This window comes from Myodes glareolus, chromosome 13, assembly GCF_982192425.1.
Source record: "Myodes glareolus chromosome 13, mMyoGla1.1, whole genome shotgun sequence".
NCBI lineage: Eukaryota > Metazoa > Chordata > Mammalia > Rodentia > Cricetidae > Myodes > Myodes glareolus.
This window is the reverse complement of record NC_142038.1, coordinates 73,943,171-73,964,862: the sequence shown is the minus strand read 5'-3', so window position 1 is coordinate 73,964,862 and position 21,692 is coordinate 73,943,171. Positions and strand designations below refer to the sequence as shown.

General features: G+C 39.0%; 1 protein-coding gene across 2 annotated transcripts; it reads left to right on the top strand.

The window, feature by feature from the left end:
- The first annotated feature begins 4 nt into the window (after positions 1-4).
- Positions 5-21,384, top strand: Impact (impact RWD domain protein). 2 transcript variants are annotated; one of them, XM_048447927.3, is made up of 11 exons: positions 5-168; positions 925-1,053; positions 2,163-2,215; positions 3,255-3,317; positions 6,725-6,810; positions 11,080-11,202; positions 11,889-11,986; positions 14,479-14,552; positions 16,417-16,507; positions 18,154-18,288; positions 18,929-21,384. In XM_048447927.3, exons 1-11 carry the CDS (start codon positions 133-135, stop codon positions 18,992-18,994), a joined length of 954 nt encoding a protein of 317 aa, XP_048303884.2. In that variant the 5' UTR covers positions 5-132; the 3' UTR covers positions 18,995-21,384. The 2 variants fall into 2 exon arrangements, with proteins under 2 accessions (XP_048303884.2, XP_048303886.2); XM_048447929.3 differs by lacking the exon at positions 925-1,053 and having other exon boundaries at positions 6-168.
- Positions 21,385-21,692: the final 308 nt, after the last annotated feature.

The window sequence follows — 21,692 nt, the reverse complement described above, 5'->3', positions numbered from 1 at the left end:
TGTATAGGTGGCGCTGGACTTTCAGTTCCGGTGCCCCATAGGTCTGTGCGGTGGCCGCTTCCTGTACTTTTTCTCCGGACCTGGGCAGTTGTTGTTGTTGGTGTTACTAGTGTGGTTGCTCCCGAGGGCCCCATGGCCGAGGGGGACGTAGGGAACGACCAGAGGCAGGTGAGGTCCCCCGGCAGGGAACGGCAGTCCAGGCACAGCTGGTCTTGCCTTTAGGGGGCTGTGTTGTTCTCTCCACGGTAGCCTGTGAGCCCCGGACTCATCAACCGGTAGCACGTGACTTAGCTATTCTGCCTCCCATTTTCCAACTTTAGGCCTATTATGGCGTTGATTTTTAGACAGCGTCACTCTGTATAGCTGTGGCTGGCTCACTGTGTCAACCATGCTGGCCTGGTACTCAAAGAGATCTACCTGCCTCTGCCTCCAGAGTGCTGGGATTAAAGGTGTGCGCCACCACACATGACTGCCATTACGTTTTAACCCCGAAATTCTTCAGCGCTTTGAGGTAGTTAGCAAAAAGAAACAAACAAACAAAAAAACCTACTGAGTCCCGTTCCCAATTTAAAAGCAAATCTGAACCAGAAATACTCAGAACGCAACAGGAATATGGTGATAGTGGTTTGAGGATGGCCTTTTCATGGGTAGATCTCATTACAGAATATGTATGTAAGGAAGTAAGTGTGTGTGCGTGCGTGCGTGCGTGTGTGTGTCTGTGTGTGTCTGCTTGTGCATGTATCTGCACACCTGCAAGCTGGTTGCAGTCATAGCAATAGTATCAAGAAACCAGACAGCAGAGCATGCTTAGAACATTTGGCCTCATAAGACTCCTTTTATGTTAATTGTTAGTACCATAAAAGGTAGTGAGAATAGGTTTATCTATGTATGTTCATTTGTTGACTTTTTAAAATCAACTTTCAGAATGAGGAAATTGAAGCAATGGCAGCCATTTATGGCGAGGAGTGGTGTGTCATTGATGATTCTGCCAAAATATTTTGTATTAGAATCAGCGATAACATAGATGATCCCAAATGGACAGTTTGCTTGCAGGTATCTTTTCTTCTTTATAGCTGTTTTCCAGTCGACAGTATTTAATATATAGCCGATGCCATGTGTTTCTTTTATGATTATTCCAGAATGGATTTCTTTCTGGATTGCCTTTGCTGATTATTGTCATGATTATACAAACAGATATTTAAATCTCAGGTCACCCTCAAGTCATGCTTTTTTTTTGATTGTTGCAATCTTGTCTTTATTTTTCTAATTATTAAATCTGTTACTATTCTATTTTCAGACTTGAGTTATACTTCCTTTTGTTACTCTAATCACTAACAGAAGGTTTAGATTAGAAAAGGTGGCTAATATTTAAGAGGAAGACGAGGTTATGAATGAAAATTCATAGAACGATACTTGTCTTGTTATTGAAATTTACTTGTACTTAGATTAAAAGATTAATCGTGACTTTCTGTCTTAGCACGTATTCTACAACTGTGATGTTTTTATGTAAAGAATGCCAAATTGTGAATTTTCCAGTATTTGTTTCCACAATATTGATTTTAAAAGACATATGTTTTTCACAGACTATCTTTAATGGTATTTTATAGAGTTCTTTATTTTTACTTGGATAATGAAAACTAGCATCACCATTCATTGGAGTCAGGGTATATAGTGCCTGTATCTGCTTCTTTGTCATCTCTCTTCTTAAGCTTCTATTTTTTTAATTTTAAAAAATTATTCCTATTTATTTGTTTATTTATGTGCATTGGTGTTTTGTCCACATGTCTGTCTGTGTGAGGGTGTCAGATACCCTGGAACTGGAGTTACAGACAGTTGTGAGCTGTCATGTGGGTGCTGGGAATTGAACCAGGGTCCTCTGGAAGAGTGGCTGGTGCTCTTAATCACTGAGTCATCTCTCTAGCCCCCTTGACCTTATTCTTAACTTTCATTCTTTTATAGTTTCTCTGCCAAGAATTCGCTTCTAAAAACATAAAGAGCCTCTCTAACAACATATTTTTTGTAGACTCATGAATAGTATATAAACCAATGGTTTGTCTTCTGTCTAGGCAAATTAGAAACTTGTTTATTGACTGACGTTATAAATGTAGTTGCTTTTCAGCTGTGATCAGTGTAAGCAGATTTGTTCTAAAACTTCCTTGTAGGTGAATTTACCGAGTGAATACCCAAGCACAGCACCGCCCGTTTATCAGCTGAAGTAAGCTACATTTTACCTTTATACTTTTATAGAAATATTTTACTGTCAAAGGTAGTTTCTACACAGTCATTGTGTTTATACAAAATGCTTTGTTTAAAATAAACATAGACAGTAGAAACATCTAAGTTAATATAGAGCATTTTACAGAATGATGTAAAACACATTGATACATCTACTTAGTATAAAAGAGAGTGAGTTCACAGTGGGCAGGAAGCTGCAGGACTGTGTTTAGAGATGGGGAGGAAAGCCTTCCTTGTTGTTCAGCTTCCTAACCCAACTCTTGGATTAACTTCACACTGCCAGCCTTCTTGAAATGATCCAGAGTACTCTAGGTGGTCGCACCTGCTTTCTCCCTCTGCTGCTGTTGAAGAACCACCTTTTAGTTGTCCCAGGTTTCATTGGCAGGGTCCTGATCTGTTGATGCTGTGACTTGTAACCTATGTCACCTTTAATGCCATAGTTTAGAAAAGTCATGGGAACAGAGTTGCATAAATTGGCTATGAAAAGTTGTATCTACAAGTGTTATTTTTGTGTGTATTTCAAAACTATGCTAATAAAACTAATAAAAATAGTTCTGTATTTTTTTTATCTAATTGCAAATGATAGAGAATGCTCTTAAGTATCTTTTCAGAAAAAAAGCATTTTTACAATCACACACAGCTTGCTTACTTGTTGGACTCATGTGTAAGAGTCTCCTATTAGTTAGTCTAGCTTTTGCAGCTGAAAACAATGGTAACTCCTGGCACTGTGGCAGACATTCCAAAATTGGAATGTTAAATTCTTGAACAGGTTCTGCCACTGATACAAATTTGGGCAGGTTTGTGGTACCCTAGGAACTCAACTTCTGTTTTTTTTTTTAAGTCATTAAAATTCAGTAATTTTTGTGTGGATTTTGCTATGGTTTCTTGAGCAGATTAAATGAATTAAGGTCAATGAAAATGTTTTAATTTTGTATAGATCTAAAAACACATTAATGAATATTTCAAATATTCATCCAATTCTTGGATAATTTTTTATTCTGTGTTTTATTCAATCTTAGTGCTCCTTGGCTGAAAGGGCAGGAACGTGCAGACTTATCAAACAGCCTTGAGGAAATATATATGTAAGTAAGTGACAGGTAGCTCTTCACAAACATCCTGCTACTGATTTCTGCTCTGGGCTTTTCTTGACAGATCTGCTCATACTTTCCTGAATCTTTTGTTAGGCTCTTTTATTAACAAAAACATTCACATTAAGAAAACTAAAAGGTAAGCTGGGCGGTGGTGGCACACGCCTTTAATCCCAGCACTCGGGAGGCAGAGGCAGGCGGATCTCTGTGAGTTCGAGACCTGGTTTACAAGAGCTAGTTCCAGGACAAGCTCCAAGGCTACAGAGAAACCCTGTCTCAAAAAAAAAAAAAAGACAAAAACTAAAAGGTTAATTACATAACTTAACATTACATTTGATAGAAAAATATGGTAATATTTAAAGTTGGAAGATGTAACAATACTTATTTGGCTTCTGAAGACAAGTTGAGAGATGCAATTCACATACCATAATTATTCACCTTTCTGAGTAAAGGAGTAACCTTTACCTAGAATGTAAAACCATCCTGCATTGCCTGCCTTTTATTGAGTTGCTGGGTAGATGACAGACAGCGTGGGCTTCCTTCCCCTTTTCTCTGCTGTGCTGTCAGCACCACCATGGCCTTTGGAGAGAGAGAACTTCATTTCCCATTTACCCTGGTATTTCTTCTAAATCACTTTTTGTTGTTATCCCCGGTAAAGTTGTTTTCAGTGTTGGGGGAAAGAATTATGAGGGAGTAGATTTGATCCCCAGTAAAACACACACACACACACACACACACACACACACACACACACACACACGGATGAATGTGTACCAGCATAATATTAGCAGCCTGTTGGGTTATATTTAGGCTATTTTGGTCAAGCATCTGGAATTAACTTTTCAATAGCATGCTTCCTTGTGTTTATTTTTATACTGATAGAATGAGGATGATATCATTGTAAGTATTAAATAATATCCATGTAGTAGTCTTTATTTTGCACACAGTATTAGTTTGTTAGCTGTGCACTATTTAAATGAAACTCTTGTGCTAATTTACAAAGCATAGGTTTATTTCAGGTCCCATCTGTCATTGATCAGCCCTGTTGCTTTGGACCTCTGAAGAAGCAAGTGTGTGGGAAAGCAGAATTTCCTACTATGAACTAGAGAACATAAACAAAAAGGAAGATGCAGGGGCTTAGTAGACAAGGCTTTCACCTTTGTTCAATTTAACCAGCTTCTGATTCTATAAAGGCTTTCATTACAGCAATGAATGGCAAAAGTTTGAAGACCAGTTGTTTTTTTTTTTTTCTTTTAAGTAAGTCACACTAACTCCTAGTGGATAGTTAAAAGATAGAAGTAGATTCTTGTTGCAGGAGGAGACAAATATAGTGTAATTCTTCTAATACAAATATTTCTGTACTTTATTGGTAGACTTTTGGGGGTCTGTGGTAGAGAATGATTTCTGCTTGGCCCAGATGGCCTCACACCCAGTGTGTGTAGCTTCTCAGGCAGCAGTCTTCCTGATGCCAGTGCATGGAAGCCGCAGCTGTGCGGCTTCCCGGGGAGCTCTGCGAGGAGGAGACATCTCAAGTGAAGGTTGAGTTTCCTCTGTTGCTGTGGGAAATTACTAATTGTAGACATTCTTCTAAGGTATTATTTTTCAAATGCTAAATGAGGAGTCCAATGTGGTGACCCTAGTCTGAGAGCCCAGTACAGAAACAGATAGGAAGAACATGGATTCCAGGTAGCCTCGACTCCATAGTGAGTAGACATACAGACTAGTTTGGGCTGAGTGTGAGTTTATATTTACAAAGGGATGATTTTCAAGTTTCAAAGAGACTAGTGAGTGTAAACTGTGATAATAAGCATTTTGGCACTTACTCTGTATCGTGGGTATTATTAGGGTGATGGTGATGAGGAATTCAGTAGAATAAGAGTGGGAGATAGATCTTTATATAAAGCTGTGATTTTGTACAGAAAATGGTTACCAGCACTAAGAAAGGGCTGACATTATCCTGCTCCCTGCTGTAGCCCCAGAGCCTCATGCAAGGTAGCCTGTATACTGGAGGCTCTAACTGAGGGAGGGCTCCCAATGCACCAAAGTCATTGAGTCTTGTGTTTCTTCTAAGCCTCCTAGTTTGAAGATTCACCCAGAACAGACAAACCTTCAGCAGTATGGGCCTGTGGGTTTTATACAAATTCATCCCATAGACTGTTGATGCGTCCTTATCATTAGCTGTTTGATAGGGGAGCAAAATGTAGTTGACTTGAGCTTTGAACCTCGGTTCTGAGCTCTTATTTCAGCTCAAGCCTTCTTAATTGGTGGACGAGCTAACTGATATCTGTAAATTTGTTTTCTTGTCTCTGTAAGCGGGGAAATAATAGCATTATCTTTGGAGAGCTCTGAGTATCAGCTGTGTTGTTGTATATAACGTCCTTGGGACTTGGTGTACACTTGATCCATTGGATCTTGCACTGTCCACAGAAGAGAGAAGTAAATACCGTTTAAAGAAGTTCTCTGTTTTTACCAACCTCTCCAGCTGATGTCGTTCTCGCGACAAATAAAGCTCGCAAAGGGGTGCAGCAAAGACTGTGTTAGTGCTGGAAGTTAGGCACCAGGGAGACGGCTGGGTTGGATGGTCTGGAAGAGTGCTTGTTTTGAAAGTTTCCTTTGGTGACTCCTGATAATAATTTTGAAGGGAGTTTTGAAGGAAATCAGTAAGGTCCTGCTATGCCATAGTTTGGTCATTTCTTTAAACACACTCCAAAGCTAACAGAGTTAGCATCACTCCCTGAAAACAAGATGCTTGGTCTTTATTTTGTTGATGTCCTATCATTTAACTTCAAAGCTCAAAACATTCTTTTTCTCAGTGATTTGAGATGAATTTAATTATTTGAGGCAGCCACACATTTGAAACTAAAATGAATCAATTACATAATAGACTAGTTTGTCAAAAAACATGTTATGGATATAAAGCTGTTGAGTTCCATGTGTTTTGGATCTCTTAAACTAAATTCCTGAGAGAATCCCAATATATTCTGTACATCTTGTTGAAGGATTTGTGTGTCAAATAAGTAGATTGAGTTGTTCAAAGAGTTGAGAAAAGCTAGTGGTGATTGGATACAAATCCTAAAACCACTCATAGATCAGAATAATTCATGTCTATACCTGTCTCATTTGTGTAGTTCAGATTTAGACACTTTCCTTTCCTTGAACATTCTCCTTAATTTAGTTTTAAGTAAGGTATATTAATTTTGGAGCCATTTGGAATCTTTAATGCTGATATACACAATATATCAGCATTATGTTACTCAGACATAAATATTGGTAAACTTTATGTATTTGGAAAGGCATGGTTAGATTTTATTATAATATCTTGGGTTTATAATTGTAAATAAATATTTTGAATTTGAGATGTGTTTTTGAAATAATGAATTATATCCTTGAATTTTGTTTAGACAGAATATTGGTGAAAGTATTCTTTACCTGTGGGTGGAGAAAATAAGAGATGTTCTGATACAGAAGTCCCAGACGGCAGAGCCAGGTGAGACTACGAGTGATACTTTGGTCTGCTTCTAATTCGGAGCAGTTAGATTTTCATATGGATGTTATTATTGAAATTACACCTGAATATCTATATTCTGGTTTGTGGTTTCTTTGTCTTCTTCCTCTCTCTCTCTCTCTCTCTCTCTCTCTCTCTTTCTCTGTGTGTGTGTGCGCACGCGCGCGTGTACGCGCGCATATCCCTAGCTGTTCTAGAATGTGCTCTGTAGATCGGGCTGGCCTCGAACTTAGAAATTTGTCTGCCTCCGCCCCTGTGTGCTGGGATTAAAGGCAAGCGACACTATGTCCTGCAAAGTTTATGGATTCTGTATCATAAGAAAAGGTTCCTCTTGAGAGTTCACTTACTCATGTAGTTATAGCAATTTCTTTCTATAAAGTGTCTCTGTGGATTATACTTTTAGAATGTAGAATTTTCTGGGGAAGGAACTTGAATCTAAAGTACATTCTTCTTGAATCATTAAGGTATTGTGATCTTAGTAGAATTCCTCAAGATTTGGACATATAAATTAGATATTAGTCTTAAACAAATCTAGTATTCATCAGAAAAGAACTCTTGAGAAGTATTTTGACTAATATTAGGATATAAAATTTAGTTTTAAAGTAGGCTTTCAAATGAGATACAATTCACATTCCATAATTATTCACCCTTCTGAGTAAAGGAGTAACCTTTACCTAGGATGTAAAACCATCCTGCATTGCCTGCCTTTTATTGAGCTGCTGGGTAGATGACAGACAGCGTGGGCTTCCTTCCCCTTTTCTCTGCTGTGCTGTCAGCACCACCATGGCCTTTGGAGAGAAAGAACTCCATTTCCCGTTTACCCTGGTATTTCTTCTGAATTACTTTTTGTTGTCACCCCCGGTAAAGTTGTTTTCAGTGTTGGGGGAAGAATTATGAAAGAGCCCTGTGGCATATTTAGAATTTCAAAAAGAGGGTTGTTGGCAGAGAACCAATTGTGTTGTAGGTGAAAGTTGATGGCAGTGTATGTGTTTTCAGATGGCTTTTTTTTTTTACATTTTTTTTTTATAGAAGCAAATATTTTTACTGCTTTGTTAAAAATCAAAGAGGAGTGGAGAGAGTGGCATAAAGACACTGGTCTCTGTAACATTTTCAAAGTGTTTCCTTTAACTTTGGGTCCATGTTCTGATTTCTCAGCATTCAGAGCATGAATGACAAAGAGTGAGTCTCTAACAGACGTCAAAACCCCACGATTTGGCCAGTTTGTCTCGTAGATTGGGCTAGCTGGAGCAGTGGAGCATGTCAGCGGCTCCGAACGTTTGCGGTCATTCAGCTCAGCAAACTCCACTTGTTTACAGTGACTCCTTTACGCAGCCCTTCATAGCTGCGGCTCTTCAGATTCTGAAGCTGTTTAGTGTTGGAAAGTACTTTAAAATTTTATTTTAAAGTTTCATTTGAGTCTTTTTCTTTAAAATGTTTTTAGCCTGGGAATGTAGCTTAATGATCGAATATATACCTAGCAAACCTGTACCCATTTTTTTCTATTCTAATTTTTTGTAAAAATAAAAAAACGGCAAACAAAAAACCGTGCTAAAGAACTACATTAGGGTAAGAGTTAGTGACCTGGGCACAGCTTGAGAATTGTCTTCTCTAGGCAGCTACTTGTCAAGTAATTAGTCATTTTATTTCAGTATAATTTTGTTTTTTTTCTACAATAAAATCTTTAAATTTTTAAATATGTTCACACAACTTTTTAAATTTTTTTTTAATATTTATTTATTTATTATGTATACAATATTCTTGTCTGTGTGTCTGCCTGCAGGCCAGAAGAGGGCATCAGATCTCATTTCAGATGGTTGTGAGCCACCATGTGGTTGCTGGGAATTGAACTCAGGACCTTTGGAAGAGCAGGCAATGCTCTTAACCGCTGAGCCATCTCTCCAGCCCCAACTTTTTAAATTTTTAAAAGAAACCAGAGCCTATTTTAAACTTATGAAAGTGATAGAAGCAGTAACACAGTCTTCACGTCCTTACCTGATCCTGTACTGTCTTGTATAACTATGGGACCTTAAAGAGCTTACCCAGGCTTCACGAGTTTTACCACTGACATCTTTTCTTTTGCTATCGGACCTTGTCCAGGATTCTGCACTCCATTTGTTTATTAGTTTGATTTCTTCTATTCTGTAATCTGTTCCTTGGTCTTTTCTTAACTTTTTCTTTCTTTTTTTTTGTTTTTGTTTTTTGTTTTTTAGAGACAGGGATTTTTTTTTATCATCTGAGTTTTTAAAAATAATATATAATTTGAAACTATTCAGGTTAAACTAATTTTTTTTTTGTCCGTTAGACTTGTTTATTCAAGTATCCGAAAACACTCTTTCCACTTCCTCCCCTCCTCTCAATACCCTCCCGCTCCCCCCACTCCCCCCATTCCCTCTCCTCCTCCCTCACCATTTCCAAGAGCAGTCAGGGTTTCCTGCCCGAGACAGGGATTTTTAATAACTATGGAGCCAGTCATGGAACTCGCGCTGTAGACTGGGCTGGCCTCGAACTCATCGAGATCCACCTGCCTCTGCTTCCTTAGTGCTGGGATTAAAGGCATATGCCACTACCCCCTTGCCTTTCCTTGACTTTCTAAACAAATACCTGAGCATATGTACATATGCATTTGTGTGTATGTGCGCATGTGTGTGCAGGTGCATGTTTGCGCACACATGGAGCCAGAGGACAGTGTTGGATGTTATCTGTAGAAATGGCATTCTACCTCCTGAAATGGACTCTCATTGGCTTGGAGCACCCCAATTGGGTTAGGCTGGCTACTCAGTGAGCCTCATGGGTCTTCCTGCTTCTGACCTCTGTATCAGTGGGAGGGACTCTAGGGATAGAACTCAGATCCTTTGCTTATGTGGTAAGCACTTTAGTGACTGAGTCCCTCTCCAGTCCCTTTTGTTAACTTAAATAGCTTTGACACTTCTGAATTTTCTGACCATTTATTTTATGGAATGCTGACGGTTTGGTCTTGTCGCTTGTGACTAGAGTGAGCTGTTTCTGGTGAGAGCACCTAGAAATGATACCGTGTCTTTATGTGCAGCCCTCTGAGAAGTGCGTGAGCACATGACACCACACCAGGAAGTTCATAAGATCAGTTTGTCTCCTGACTATTAATGTTTACCTTGATCCTTTGGTTAAAGTGGTATCCACCAGTTGTCGCCACCATAAAGTTAGTATGTTGGGCTTCTCCAGAAAAGCAAACCCCATACTTGCATGCATATAGAGCTTTATTTTGAGGAATTGGCTTGTACAGGTATGAGGATGGCAAGTTTGGAATTAGCAAGGAGCAGCACAGTGTAATTTAATGTTGCAGTTTATGTCCAAAGGTAGTCTGCTGGGAGAATATCCTCCTCATGGAGGTCAGCCTTTTTCCCTTAGTGTGGATGAGGCTCCATTGTGATGGAGGACAGAGCTGGTAGCTGTGAATGTCAATCCCCTCCAGAACATGGCCTCATAGAAACATCAGTAATAGTGTTTGTTCAGAGATATCCACATTAGGGTCTCACTAAGTTAACATGTAAAATTAATCATGGTAGTTAATGTCTTTCCTTTTGTGTGGGGAGAGGTGGATTTATTCATTTAATTTACTTACTGATTGATTGATTGATTGATTGATTGATTGATTGATGGGAAAAATAGGGCTCTGCTATGTTGCCCAGTACCCAGGTTGGCCTCAAATCCTCAAGCTCACATAATACTCTTGCTTCCTTCTTCTAAGACTGTAGTTTTGGGGGAATGTTCCTCAAGGGTCCGCTGAGGCTCTTCCTTTTCTTCTTTCTGTACTGGGGATTGAACCAGGGATGTGCCATGCAGGGAGTACCCTGCCCCTGAGCTGCTCTCCTTCCCTTCCTGTTCTTTCTTGAAAACACTCTTACCCACAGTCTTAGTACCCATCAGTAGTCTTATCAAAAGTCACTCTGATTTTTATCTCATGGCTAAAAAAACCCCCTCATATCCTTCATTTATTTATTTTTTAGAATTCTGTTGTACGAAAAATCATGTTTTCTTCTGTTGAAGAATGGTGTGTAGAGGTCAAAATCCAATTTTTGCTTCTATTTTTAGACAGGTCTCACTGTATAGCCCTGGATGACCTGGAACTTGTTATGTAGACCAGGCTGGCCTGGGTCTAACCAAGATCCGCCTGCCTCTGTCTGCCTTCCAAGTGCTAGGATTTCAATGATTTTGGTAGGTGTAATTTCTTTTTAGTTTCATGGATCAATCAAATAATGCCTCATATTCATTTAGGCCCAGATGTAAAGAAAAAAACTGAAGAGGAAGATGTTGAATGTGAAGATGGCCTCATTGTAGAATATCAACCAGAAAATGCAGTTCGAGCATTAGACTTCAACATCAGTGAACATGTACCAGGTGTGGTGTTTCTAACTAGTTCCCCTGGAGGAGATATTTCTAGGGAGACCTAGAAGCAGGAAAGGTTAATCTGTGAGGGAGTGCTTACTTGTTTGCTTGTAGACGTTGAGATGTGTTCCCTTCCTTTTGGTTAGCAGCAGCCAAGACAGGGTCTTTACCATAGTTGAGTCACAGTGATTCTTAGACTTGTTGGCAAGGTAGAGCAGCTAGAGATCACTGCCCTGCTGTGGGCGCTGTCTGGGTGCAGGACTGTGTTAGATCCCATATGTGACGGAGGAGCAGCTCTATTAGAAGACGTTCTATCACAGCCACACAGTATAAAGCCAGTCAGAGACTTCCCAGTCCAGATGTTGGCCTACATGGAGAAACAAGCTGTGGTGTGAGCATTTGTCAATCTTTGGTCTGAGTAGCCCTCTACTCTCTTAGAAGTTAGATGCTGTCCCAATTTAAACTAGTACAGCAGTCTAACATTTGAGTCCTGGCTTTGTAGCAATGACAGGTGAAAATCATTTATTTTTCTCTTACAAACAATACATTTATGAACATTTTACTAAAAGTTTTATTTTGGTAGATGATTATTCATGCTGCTTTTGCTTAACTTTTCCATATAATATTCTTTACATCCCAGTTCTTTTCCTTTATAGCTGATTTTTTTTAAAAGGTAAATTAATTCTTTGACTTTATAGAAATAGAAGAATTACCTCCAGTTGATCATGGCGTTCCTATTACAGACCGAAGGAGCACTTTTCAGGCACATGTGGCCCCTGTAGTCTGTCCCAAGCAGGTACGTGACTGTGTCCTACCCACCTTGACCCTCTTCAACCAGTGTGGTTCTCGTAATGGTTTTACATTGACACCTTTCTTCTCACTCTTATGACTTCACATAAGAAATATATCATTTATTTGTTTTCCCACTCCCAAATTTCTGTGACCATGAGAGATTTGCTTGTTTTTGCTTTTAAAATTGTATTTAAATTTTGCTTTTTTTATTGAGGATTAAACTAGGTCATTTCCATTCTAGATAAGCATTCTATCACTGAGCACCAACAGTAGGGTTGTATTTAGATTCTGATTGGATCTTATCCTTTTTGAAAATCTTTTCTTAATCTTTAAGAAAAACTTGTGTTATAGAAATGCATGATGCTTACCAGCTGGTCAAAAAGGATTATTTGTTCTACTGAATATGTGAAGCTAAGTCTTTTCTACTGTTGCCTGATGAGGGAGGTCATTTGGGCCCATATGTCAAGTCCAGTCTTCCACATGTCATTTCTTGGTGTTAACTGACCTTATTCCTACCAAAGGATGTAAATGACAACTCATTCTTCAAAACCTCTGTTTGTAGGTCCTTGTCTGGTGCGGGAGAATTATCTGTATTCTGTCAATCATGTATTTTAATAAAACGCTGATTGGCCAAGCAGGAAGTATAGGTGGGTCAACCAGACAGGAAGTTGAGGCGGGGCAATGAGAACAGGAGTATTCTGGGAAGCAGGAAGCCCCCTCTGACACTCCTGCGTAGACCCCTGAAGAGGCAGGGTGTAACCTGCCCAGCTGAGAAAGGTACTGAGCCGTGTGGCTAACGTAGATAAGGATAATGGGGTAACATAAGTTATAAGAGCTAATAAGTAGCCTGACCTAATGGGCCAATCAGTTTATAACCTAATGTAGACTCTGTGTGATTTTCTTTGGAATTTGCTGTCTGTGGGGTACCGGGCAGGATGGAAACCCCAACAAGCTGGCCCTTCATGTTATACTTGTCTCTCTTCTGTCTTTTCATCAGGGCCTATCTTTATGATCTAGCAGAAATTTAACTGTTCTGATGGCAAGGCAGTTCCAATTTTCCATAAAAAACAAACAATAGGAAAAGTTCCAGTCCATTGCTCACCACCCCAGGGGTAGCTCCTTCCTTTGGACTCTGTTTCTACTCTGACCTCCACCCCCCATTCTTTTCTTTGCAGTGCTGGGAATCAGACCCAGAACCTCACATCTCTATGCCAGTGCCCTATTCCCCTAGCCCTCCAAGCACCTCTGAAGCATTGACTCTTAGAAATAGAGTTCTTTTTACAAGGACTTTGCTCTCAGTGTCTGGGAGGGGACATTTATTCTGTCTGGATGTGTGCTCAGGAGGACCCCTTTTCCACTCAGCTGACTGATCTTCTCCAGTTACATTCTGTCCTTGACTTTGCTCATATTCCTCAGGTTCATTCTCACACACTCTAATGAATTTGCCATCCTGGACCCTCTTCTCAGTCACAGACTCAGTCACAGGCTGTGAGCTGAGATTGTCTTTAAGATGGTTGATTCCGAGTCTGCAACTTGAAAGTGGTAACTGATGACAGCAATTGCACAGTATGTGATTAAACTTGGCCTCTCGGAGTTCATCTCAAGTGGTTTTCAGTATTTCTCTTGAGTTTGAGGCAGTCTGACTGCATCTCACTCTCTTTTCCACCCAGTCTTCTTCTCACAGAATCTTTACTGATTTCCATTGCAAGGAAAAAATCTAAACTCTAGCCATTTGTTTAATTCCTAATGTACCATTAATGGTGCTTCTCGCCTCTTCTTCAGATTCTTAAGGAGCTGCATGCAGCATTTCCTCAGCCTCTCTTCTTACTCCTTACAGGGTTGACAGGAAATCCAGATACCAGTTAATGCTGAGTCTTGGATAGACCTTCATAGCACATACTCATATTCATTAATTTAACATTTATGTAGAAATACATCTGTTGTTGATTGAAAATTTTGTTTTGACTCGGCATTTTTTTAATTGTTATAGTTATTTATCCAATCCTCCTATTCCTTGCGTTTGTCTTCTGAGTGAATTTCTTCCTTATGCTCCTTTTTCTCCCTTGCATTTTGATGCAGAAGGACTGTCACTTCCAAGGGCTGGCTCAGGACTCCTCTGTGAAGCATGCTTGATTCCTAGAGACAGTTATGATTTTACCACATTGGGAGCACGCCATACTGTACACCTATCATAAGAGTGGGCACATTGAGGAAATTTCAGAGCTAGCTTCTGGAAATGCTTGCATTTACATGAAAAGTTCTCTACCCGAGGAACACATTCTCATTTATTGTGCCTTAGACATACAGACTAAAACATCTGTTGGTTATTAGTGCTCGGGAGGTATCTGCCCTGTTAGATCACTTCAGAACTCAGTGGGCTCTTTAAGGAACTGTTTTGGTATAAGGTTTATATGAAAGCACTTTAATTCTAATTTTCTAGCATTTAGAGAGCAAATAAAAGTCATATTTGTTTATATCACTGCTTTTTTTTTTAAGGTGAAAATGGTTCTTGCTAAGTTGTATGAAAATAAGAAAATAGCCAGTGCCACCCACAATATCTATGCCTATAGGTAAGTGACTGCCAGTCTTTAGACTGTGGAATTCATAAACAGTGCTTGGGAAATTATGCATGATTTTTGAAATATAGCTGTTTTTTGTTCTACCAGTAGACCTGTGAAATATTTGCACAGTGCAGGAAGAGAGACAGAAGGAGGGCATGGTTTCTGCTAACTGCATTTGCTAGTGTTTGGTGTGTGTTGTCTTTCTGTGAGACACTTACTCTTTTCATACTATAACGTGTCCTATATTTTTAATTTGATAAAAATATTTTCTATATTTAGTTGATTAAAAACTGTTTCAATGTCTTTGGGTTCTACACCTCAATTTATTTTGCTGTTTCTTTTTCATTGTACATTATCCGATTTTCACTATTGGGAAGCAAGTCTGGCAGACATGTTTTGAACATAATTAGATTATTTCTGCAGTAATCTAATAGCTTCATCATTTCTCCCTTGTCTGCGCATGTGCGGGGAGATGTGCTTTTTCTGAGTGGAGGCCAGAGATCACTGTTGGGTGTTGTCCTCTATTGCTCTCTGCCTCACTTTGTGAGACAAGGCCTCTAGATAAGCCTGGAGCTCACTAGTTTGGCTAGACTAACTGGCCAGTGCATCCTCGCCCCCTGGTCTTTGTCCCCTCAGCGCAGGGTTACAGACTTAGGACCTCATGCTTGTACAGAGAGCTCTTACCCACTGAGCTGGTAAAGGGGTTACCTACCAGCTCCTCACCTTTTTAAAAAATGAAGTGCAGATATAATTAACAGGAAGAAAATGGTTTTATAGTAGAATTATCAAAAAGTATGAATACTTCTGAAACTTGATATATATTTCAAATTTTCCCAAATGTTATTTTTAAATTCATTTATACTCCTCCTATAAATAATGAGTTGAGAGCTTTTGGGGTTTGAGTATAAATGTTGCTGATTTGCGAAGACATAAAGAACATTGAAAATATACCAAATAATAAGACTTAAAGATGTAGTTTAGCCCTAAAGTAAAACAGAATATAGATATATGGAGTTGGTATAAATTTAAAATTCAGTTGAATGTTTATAAAGTCTAGGTTAGCCAGACTTCAAATTCAAAAGATTCAGTTTGCGTAAGAGAGTTTTTCCTATTAGTTGTTTCATATCTTTGAAAAAAAAAAAGGATTTACATGCATATGAATGTGTGCCCCCTGAACAGTATCTAGATAGAAATTTAATGTAGTCCTTTTTGTTTGCTTAGTTGCTTGCTTATTTATTTGTTTGCTTGTGGGTAGGGTCTCATGTAGCCCAGGCTGACCTCCAGCTTGCTTTATTGGGTGTTAAACTGATCCCACTCTACCTTCTAAGTGTTGGGGTCACAGTCACTTACTGCTATGTCCAGAAATATATTAAAAGTTGATAGCTGGATAAAATGAGAGGAAGAAAATGAAGCATTCACATACGCTGGCCTTCATCTCCAGTTTCTCATTCTGTCGTAGGCTCTTTGAAGACAGGAGTGTGCTACCTATTTCTTGCATATACCTCTGCAGGTCCTGTTGTATAATGCCTTGATGTATTATATTCTTCACGGCTGGCTTTCTGTCACGGCTCTGCATTAGGCTTTCAGGCTAAAGCTTTCAGGAAATTGCATGTGTAAATTCTTCTCACAAAAGCAGCACTTTAGTAAAAAGGGGAAACCGCTGGGTCCTAGTGTCCCCATTGTGAAGATGAGCTTATGTGCCCAGCCAACCACAAGAATGCCTCAGACAGAGTTCAAGAAGGATTTTAAGATAAATATGTTAATTTCTGAGGTGGTCATATTGATTATATTAAATTTGAGGACTAACATTTATTATATGACATATTTATTATACTTTGATGGTTCTAAGTATACCCCTCTCCGTATATTTTAGGATATACTGTGAGGACAAGCAGACCTTCTTACAGGACTGTGAAGATGATGGAGAAACAGCTGCTGGAGGCCGTCTTCTTCATCTCATGGAGGTCAGTGTAGAGCTCAACTCTGAATATGCACATACAAGCCGTAGAGTTTTCCAACAGACCAGAGCTCCACTTAGGAAGAATGATGTGTGGTACTGGTCATAAACATTGATTGAGAAGCACTCTTCACCACTGGATTGAGTCAGAGTGCCAACAGTTAATACCAAGTGTTGTTCAGGAAAAAAATACAAGCTTGTCTGCATCTGTGGCTTCCCTGCGTCTCTTCTCTCTGTGAAACTTCCTGTTAGTTGGTTACTGAAACATGGGGTAGATGAAGGATTTTTCATTGTTAAAAATTAAATTGCTTTTCTCTTTTTATGTTCTGAGCCATTTTCTTGGCTGTCTTCCAGAGGTTTTTGTTTGTTTGTTTTGTTTTGTTTTTAGTTTTTGTAAACAGGGTTTCTCTGTGTAGGCCTGGCTGTCCTGGAACTCACTCCGTAGACCAGGCTGGCCTTGAACTTACAATGATCCACCTGCGTGCTGGGATTAAAGGTGTGTGCCACCACCACCTGGCGCAAAGTTTGTGTATTTTTAACAACCTTGCATTTAATTTTCTTAAGCAATATTCTCTTCTTTATTAAAAATAGTTTCTCCTTTCTAAAAAAATATTTATTTTATGTATATGGATGTTTGTATGCATTATGTCTGTGTACCATATGCATGCAGTACCTGCAGAGGCCAGAAGATGACATTGGATCCCCTGGAACTGGAGTTTCAGATGATTGAACTGTTATGTGGGTGCTGGGAATTGAACCAGGGTCCTTGCAAGAACAGCAAGTGCTCTTAATAACTGACCCATCTCTCCAGCTCCTGTATTAACTTTTTCCTTGTTTTTCATAGGATTCTTGTTCAGTTTTTACAGATAAAGTAGCTTTTAAATTTTGTCTGTATGCATTCATCTGAGTTCCTTTATTGAACTGTTTTAGCCTTAAGTTTTCCAGGTCCGTTGTAGTTTGTTTATCTCATCATTTCTCTTCCATCTCGCTGTTTTCCTTCATGCATCTGGTGATTGCAGATTGTGCATTAGCTTGAAGAGTGGATTATTTTTTCCTCAGTAGTCATGGTGGTCTCTTTTATTCCTGTCTGTGGAGTTTGCTTTCCAGAGAGGCTTTTCTCTCTAGTAGGAGCTCTGTCTTGTGTGGGTCAGCTGTGAACATTGGTGGCTTCCCTTCAAAGGTCACACCTGTCACGTGTCGCAGGTCCTCTTCTGTTTGGTAGTTGGTTCAGGTGTTTGTTTGTTTTTGCTTATGTTTCTGGTAAAAACAAAACAAAACAAAAACAAACCATAGCTTTCTGGGTAACAGTCAATAAAATGGAAGTCCTGCCTTCATAGTTTTCCCTTCCCTCTGACTGATGGTTCTAAAGTTAACAGTTTAAGTTATAGAACACTGTATTGACCTACCAAATTTCCTTTGTCCTAACTTTTCATCCCGGAATTGTTAGAAACTATTAAGTGCATGCTGTTTTATATATCAGGTATTCCATTCTTTTGTTTGTTTGTTCTTTGTTTTTTTGAAACAAGGTTTCTCTGTGTAACAGTCCTGTCTGTCCTGGAACTCGCTGGCACCACCACCTGGTGGTTATTTCATTCTTACAACTCACATTTGTACATATCTATTTATGTGTAATTATGCTTCTGAAAATAACAGATTTTGAAAGTGAAGAATGTCATGGTGGTGGTATCCCGCTGGTATGGAGGAATTCTGCTAGGACCTGATCGTTTCAAACACATCAACAACTGTGCCAGGAATATACTGGTAGAGAAGAACTTCACAAGTTCACCTGTAAGTAGCTGTTGGTGCTGTGGTTAGAGCTTGCTATCACTGTGAACGACAAAAAGGAAATTAAGAATGGGTGAAAATATTAACATTGTACTGGTAAAGCTATTGAACTAGGAAGCTGAAGACCTAGACTTTAGTCAGAATATGGGAGAATCTGATTTTATATGTCTGGTCTGTAGAGTTTGTAGTAGAAAAAGCTGAAACCCCTTTAAGTAATATCTGAGGTCTAGAGAGCTGTGAGCTCTCACACTGAGAGTCGATGTTCTTGAGGGACCCGCAAAGTCCCCAAATTCTGTGTTGGTTTCAGATTATGTGCTTCCCTGACATGTATGTAGATGTGTTCTTTATATGTTGAGTTTGTTTTGCTTATACATTATATATGTTCATAACTATTTAGACTTGGGAGAATAGCGATAGATGAAATAATATTGAGAATTTTCAAGCATAACTATTACTAGGTAAAATGTTTTTCTTGGCTAATCTTACCTGACATGAAATATTATAATAGACTATAAGCCAAAGTGTCTTCAGGCACAGTGCTGATGCCTTTAAAAGTGCTTATGGTTTACCATTTAGACCAGCTCTATGGTTGCTGTGAGGCCCTGTCCGTATGCGGTGCTGCACTGACTGGTTTCTTTTCCAGGAGGAGTCATCTAAGAGTTTGGGAAAGAAGAAAGTAAAAAAAGACAAGAAGAGGAGTGAGCATTAATACTTGAAACTGTATAAAAGGTTAATTTCGAGTCATATGTACACATTCCACAGTGGTTAACGAACACACAAAGCGGACACACTTGATAGCTCGAGTCAGCCACCATCGTGGACACCAGCATACTACGTTTCCTTCTTTGGTTCTACATTTGCCGGAAATAGAGAATTTAGGATATATTCCCATGTGTTTCAGGCTTATATAGAAGAACTGATATAAGCTTAATTACCATTCCATATAACTCGGAGGTGCACCTGAGCTGACTGTGCATTTCAGTCTGTCAGGTGCCTTCGTTTGGTGGGGAGACGTGTCTTCAGATGACTATTAATGCCTGGTTTCCTGTGGTAGAAATTCCCATATTGTTACGTAACACGCGTTAGAGCTCCCTGTGGCTCATTAGAGTGGGAGCTCGTGAAGACTGACATCTTGGGAAGTCTTTTCCTTGTGATTTCACAAGTTTGTCACATTTCATTTTATAGTGTTCATCATGGAGTAATAGATTAAGTAAAAATCCAGACGTCTTCATTTGTGATTATGTGCTAAGTGTTTATCATGGCGTGACAGATGAAGTGACAATCCAGAAGTATTCGCCTGTGATTATGTGCCAAGTGTTATTCCTCAGTATTGTTGCAAATTGGTCGCAACAGTTTGTAAAATTTTAAAAAGTGATTTTTTTTTTTAGTTTCTGCCTTTTGTTTTAATTCCTGTAGTGGAGCATAGTGAGCCAAGTCTCCCGGGCCCTTCCATTCCACAAGTGTGTTGATGGAATATTACAATGTCGCTGGACAACCTGGAAGCCCCTTCCGTGTGCTCTTCCCTGTGCTGTGCCAAAGTAGGGACACTGAGAGAATAAGGTAGAGGTGGCAGAATGGCACTGATGCGGGCTGAGAACTGGACTAGTTTGATGCACACTTGCTCGACTCTTTTAGTTCTGTGGTTTTTGCTGAGAGGTAGAGGGACAGATCTTTTCATTAGAAAAAAAGTTTTTGTCTACAAATTCTTGGCAAATCTTCCTTTTGAAAAGTGTTTTCTTTCTTTCTTTCTTTTTTTTTTTTTTTTTACTTGTATGTTACTTGTAAGGAAAAAGACTGGGAATTTCCCTTTGAGATGTAAGTAAGTTGTACGCTGTTGTCTTTCAGACATGATGCCAACAATTACTAAGTTGATCAAGTGATCATAGGCTTGTTTGACTTCACTCCCAAGGAAGGGATGAGAAGTTAGGAAGCAGCTTTGGGATGGTACTGGAACATGCAGCATCTAAGGTTGGGCAGATGGTTTTCTTTATCCTTCAACCCTGAAAGATCCACACCTCACTTGGTATTTTAAACAGGAGCCCAGGACCCAGCTCTCCACTAGAGTGGGCTCTGAGACAGAAGTCTTATTTCCAACATTATTTAATGTTGTAAGTTATTGAGAATTATAGGATGACCTATATGTGTGTATTTGGAGCACTTAACCTCTGTTTCCATGAAATGCTGAGTATATCCTATGCATTAACTTACGGAAGTTAAGCATCATTTGCTAAAGATAATCTCACAGTCTTGACATTCCAGACGTGTGAGAAGTGATAAAAGCACTAAGGTCTATGCTGCAGGAGGAAGGCGTGATTTTTCCAGCGCTCTGGTTTTGAGTTTCTTCCCTGGTGTTTTGTCTAAAATGTATTAGTGTTTACAGAAGACAGAACATTTTTTATATCTCTGATCTCATTTTCCTTCACTTAAAAAATGTTATGTTTTTTTTAATGTTATAAGATTACTAACAATGTTTTGTGGGTTGAGCTCCTTAACCTTCTTCTCTTTAAACAGGAGGAGAGATCCCAAATTCCACAGTTCTAACTCCTGAAAATACATAGTTCACACTTACCATCAATACAAAATAATGATAACATATTTTCTCTATTAAAATAGAGAAAAATCATTTGTAGAGAATTTTCTAGTTCTCCAAATAATACCTTTCTATTGCCAGGCATCTACTGTGGTGTTCTCTATATTATTTTAGTTAAAATGGTCTTCCCATGCCAGTATAAAGGTAGCATCTACTTTGATGGGCATAGATAGCATTAGCTGCCTAAGGAGGTGTCTGTGGACCTCGAGACAGGCTGCTGGGAGGAAATCAGTTAAAACCAATCACAGAAGAGATGAAACAGATGCTGTGTGCAGGGCAGGTTCAGAGTATTGGGAAAGCTTTAACCACATCCGGTTCACTAGAGAGATAATCATAAATGGCGTATACAGTTCTTATTTTTTCCTTATGCATGGTTTTGTATATATGGCTATTTTTCTTTCCATAAAAATGGTATTAAAGTATATATACTGTTTTTTATCCTATACATTTCATATAGAAGTATATTGTTAACATTTTCCCATATCAATAAATATTCTTCTATGGCTTAACTTTTTATGATTGCATTGTATTCTGTTTTCGGGTTCTTTGTAATATACAAACTCATCCCCCAATTGTTTTCAGCAAGTTTTTTTTTTTTCAAATTTTAGCTCTTAGAAGCAAATGTGAAGTATTGTTTCATTGCATGAAACATGGAATTCTTCATGAAGGACTTACTTATTCTCACAGTACTTTGTAGAGTAGCCCCGTCCTTATCCTCATCACTATAGAAAATGCTTAGAGTATCAGTTTAAAAAAAAAAAAGTGGGAAAATAAGCGGTGTGGTTAATAAAATTCCCAATGTCCATAAAAAAGCGCC

Coding starts and splice junctions, on each gene's coding strand:
- Impact (XM_048447927.3), top strand. CDS start 133: ATGGCCGAGGGGGACGTAGGGAACGACCAGAGGCAG. Junction 11,987..14,478: donor CTGTAGTCTGTCCCAAGCAG/GTACGTGACTGT, acceptor TTTTTTTTTAAG/GTGAAAATGGTTCTTGCTAA. Junction 18,289..18,928: donor AGAACTTCACAAGTTCACCT/GTAAGTAGCTGT, acceptor TTTCTTTTCCAG/GAGGAGTCATCTAAGAGTTT.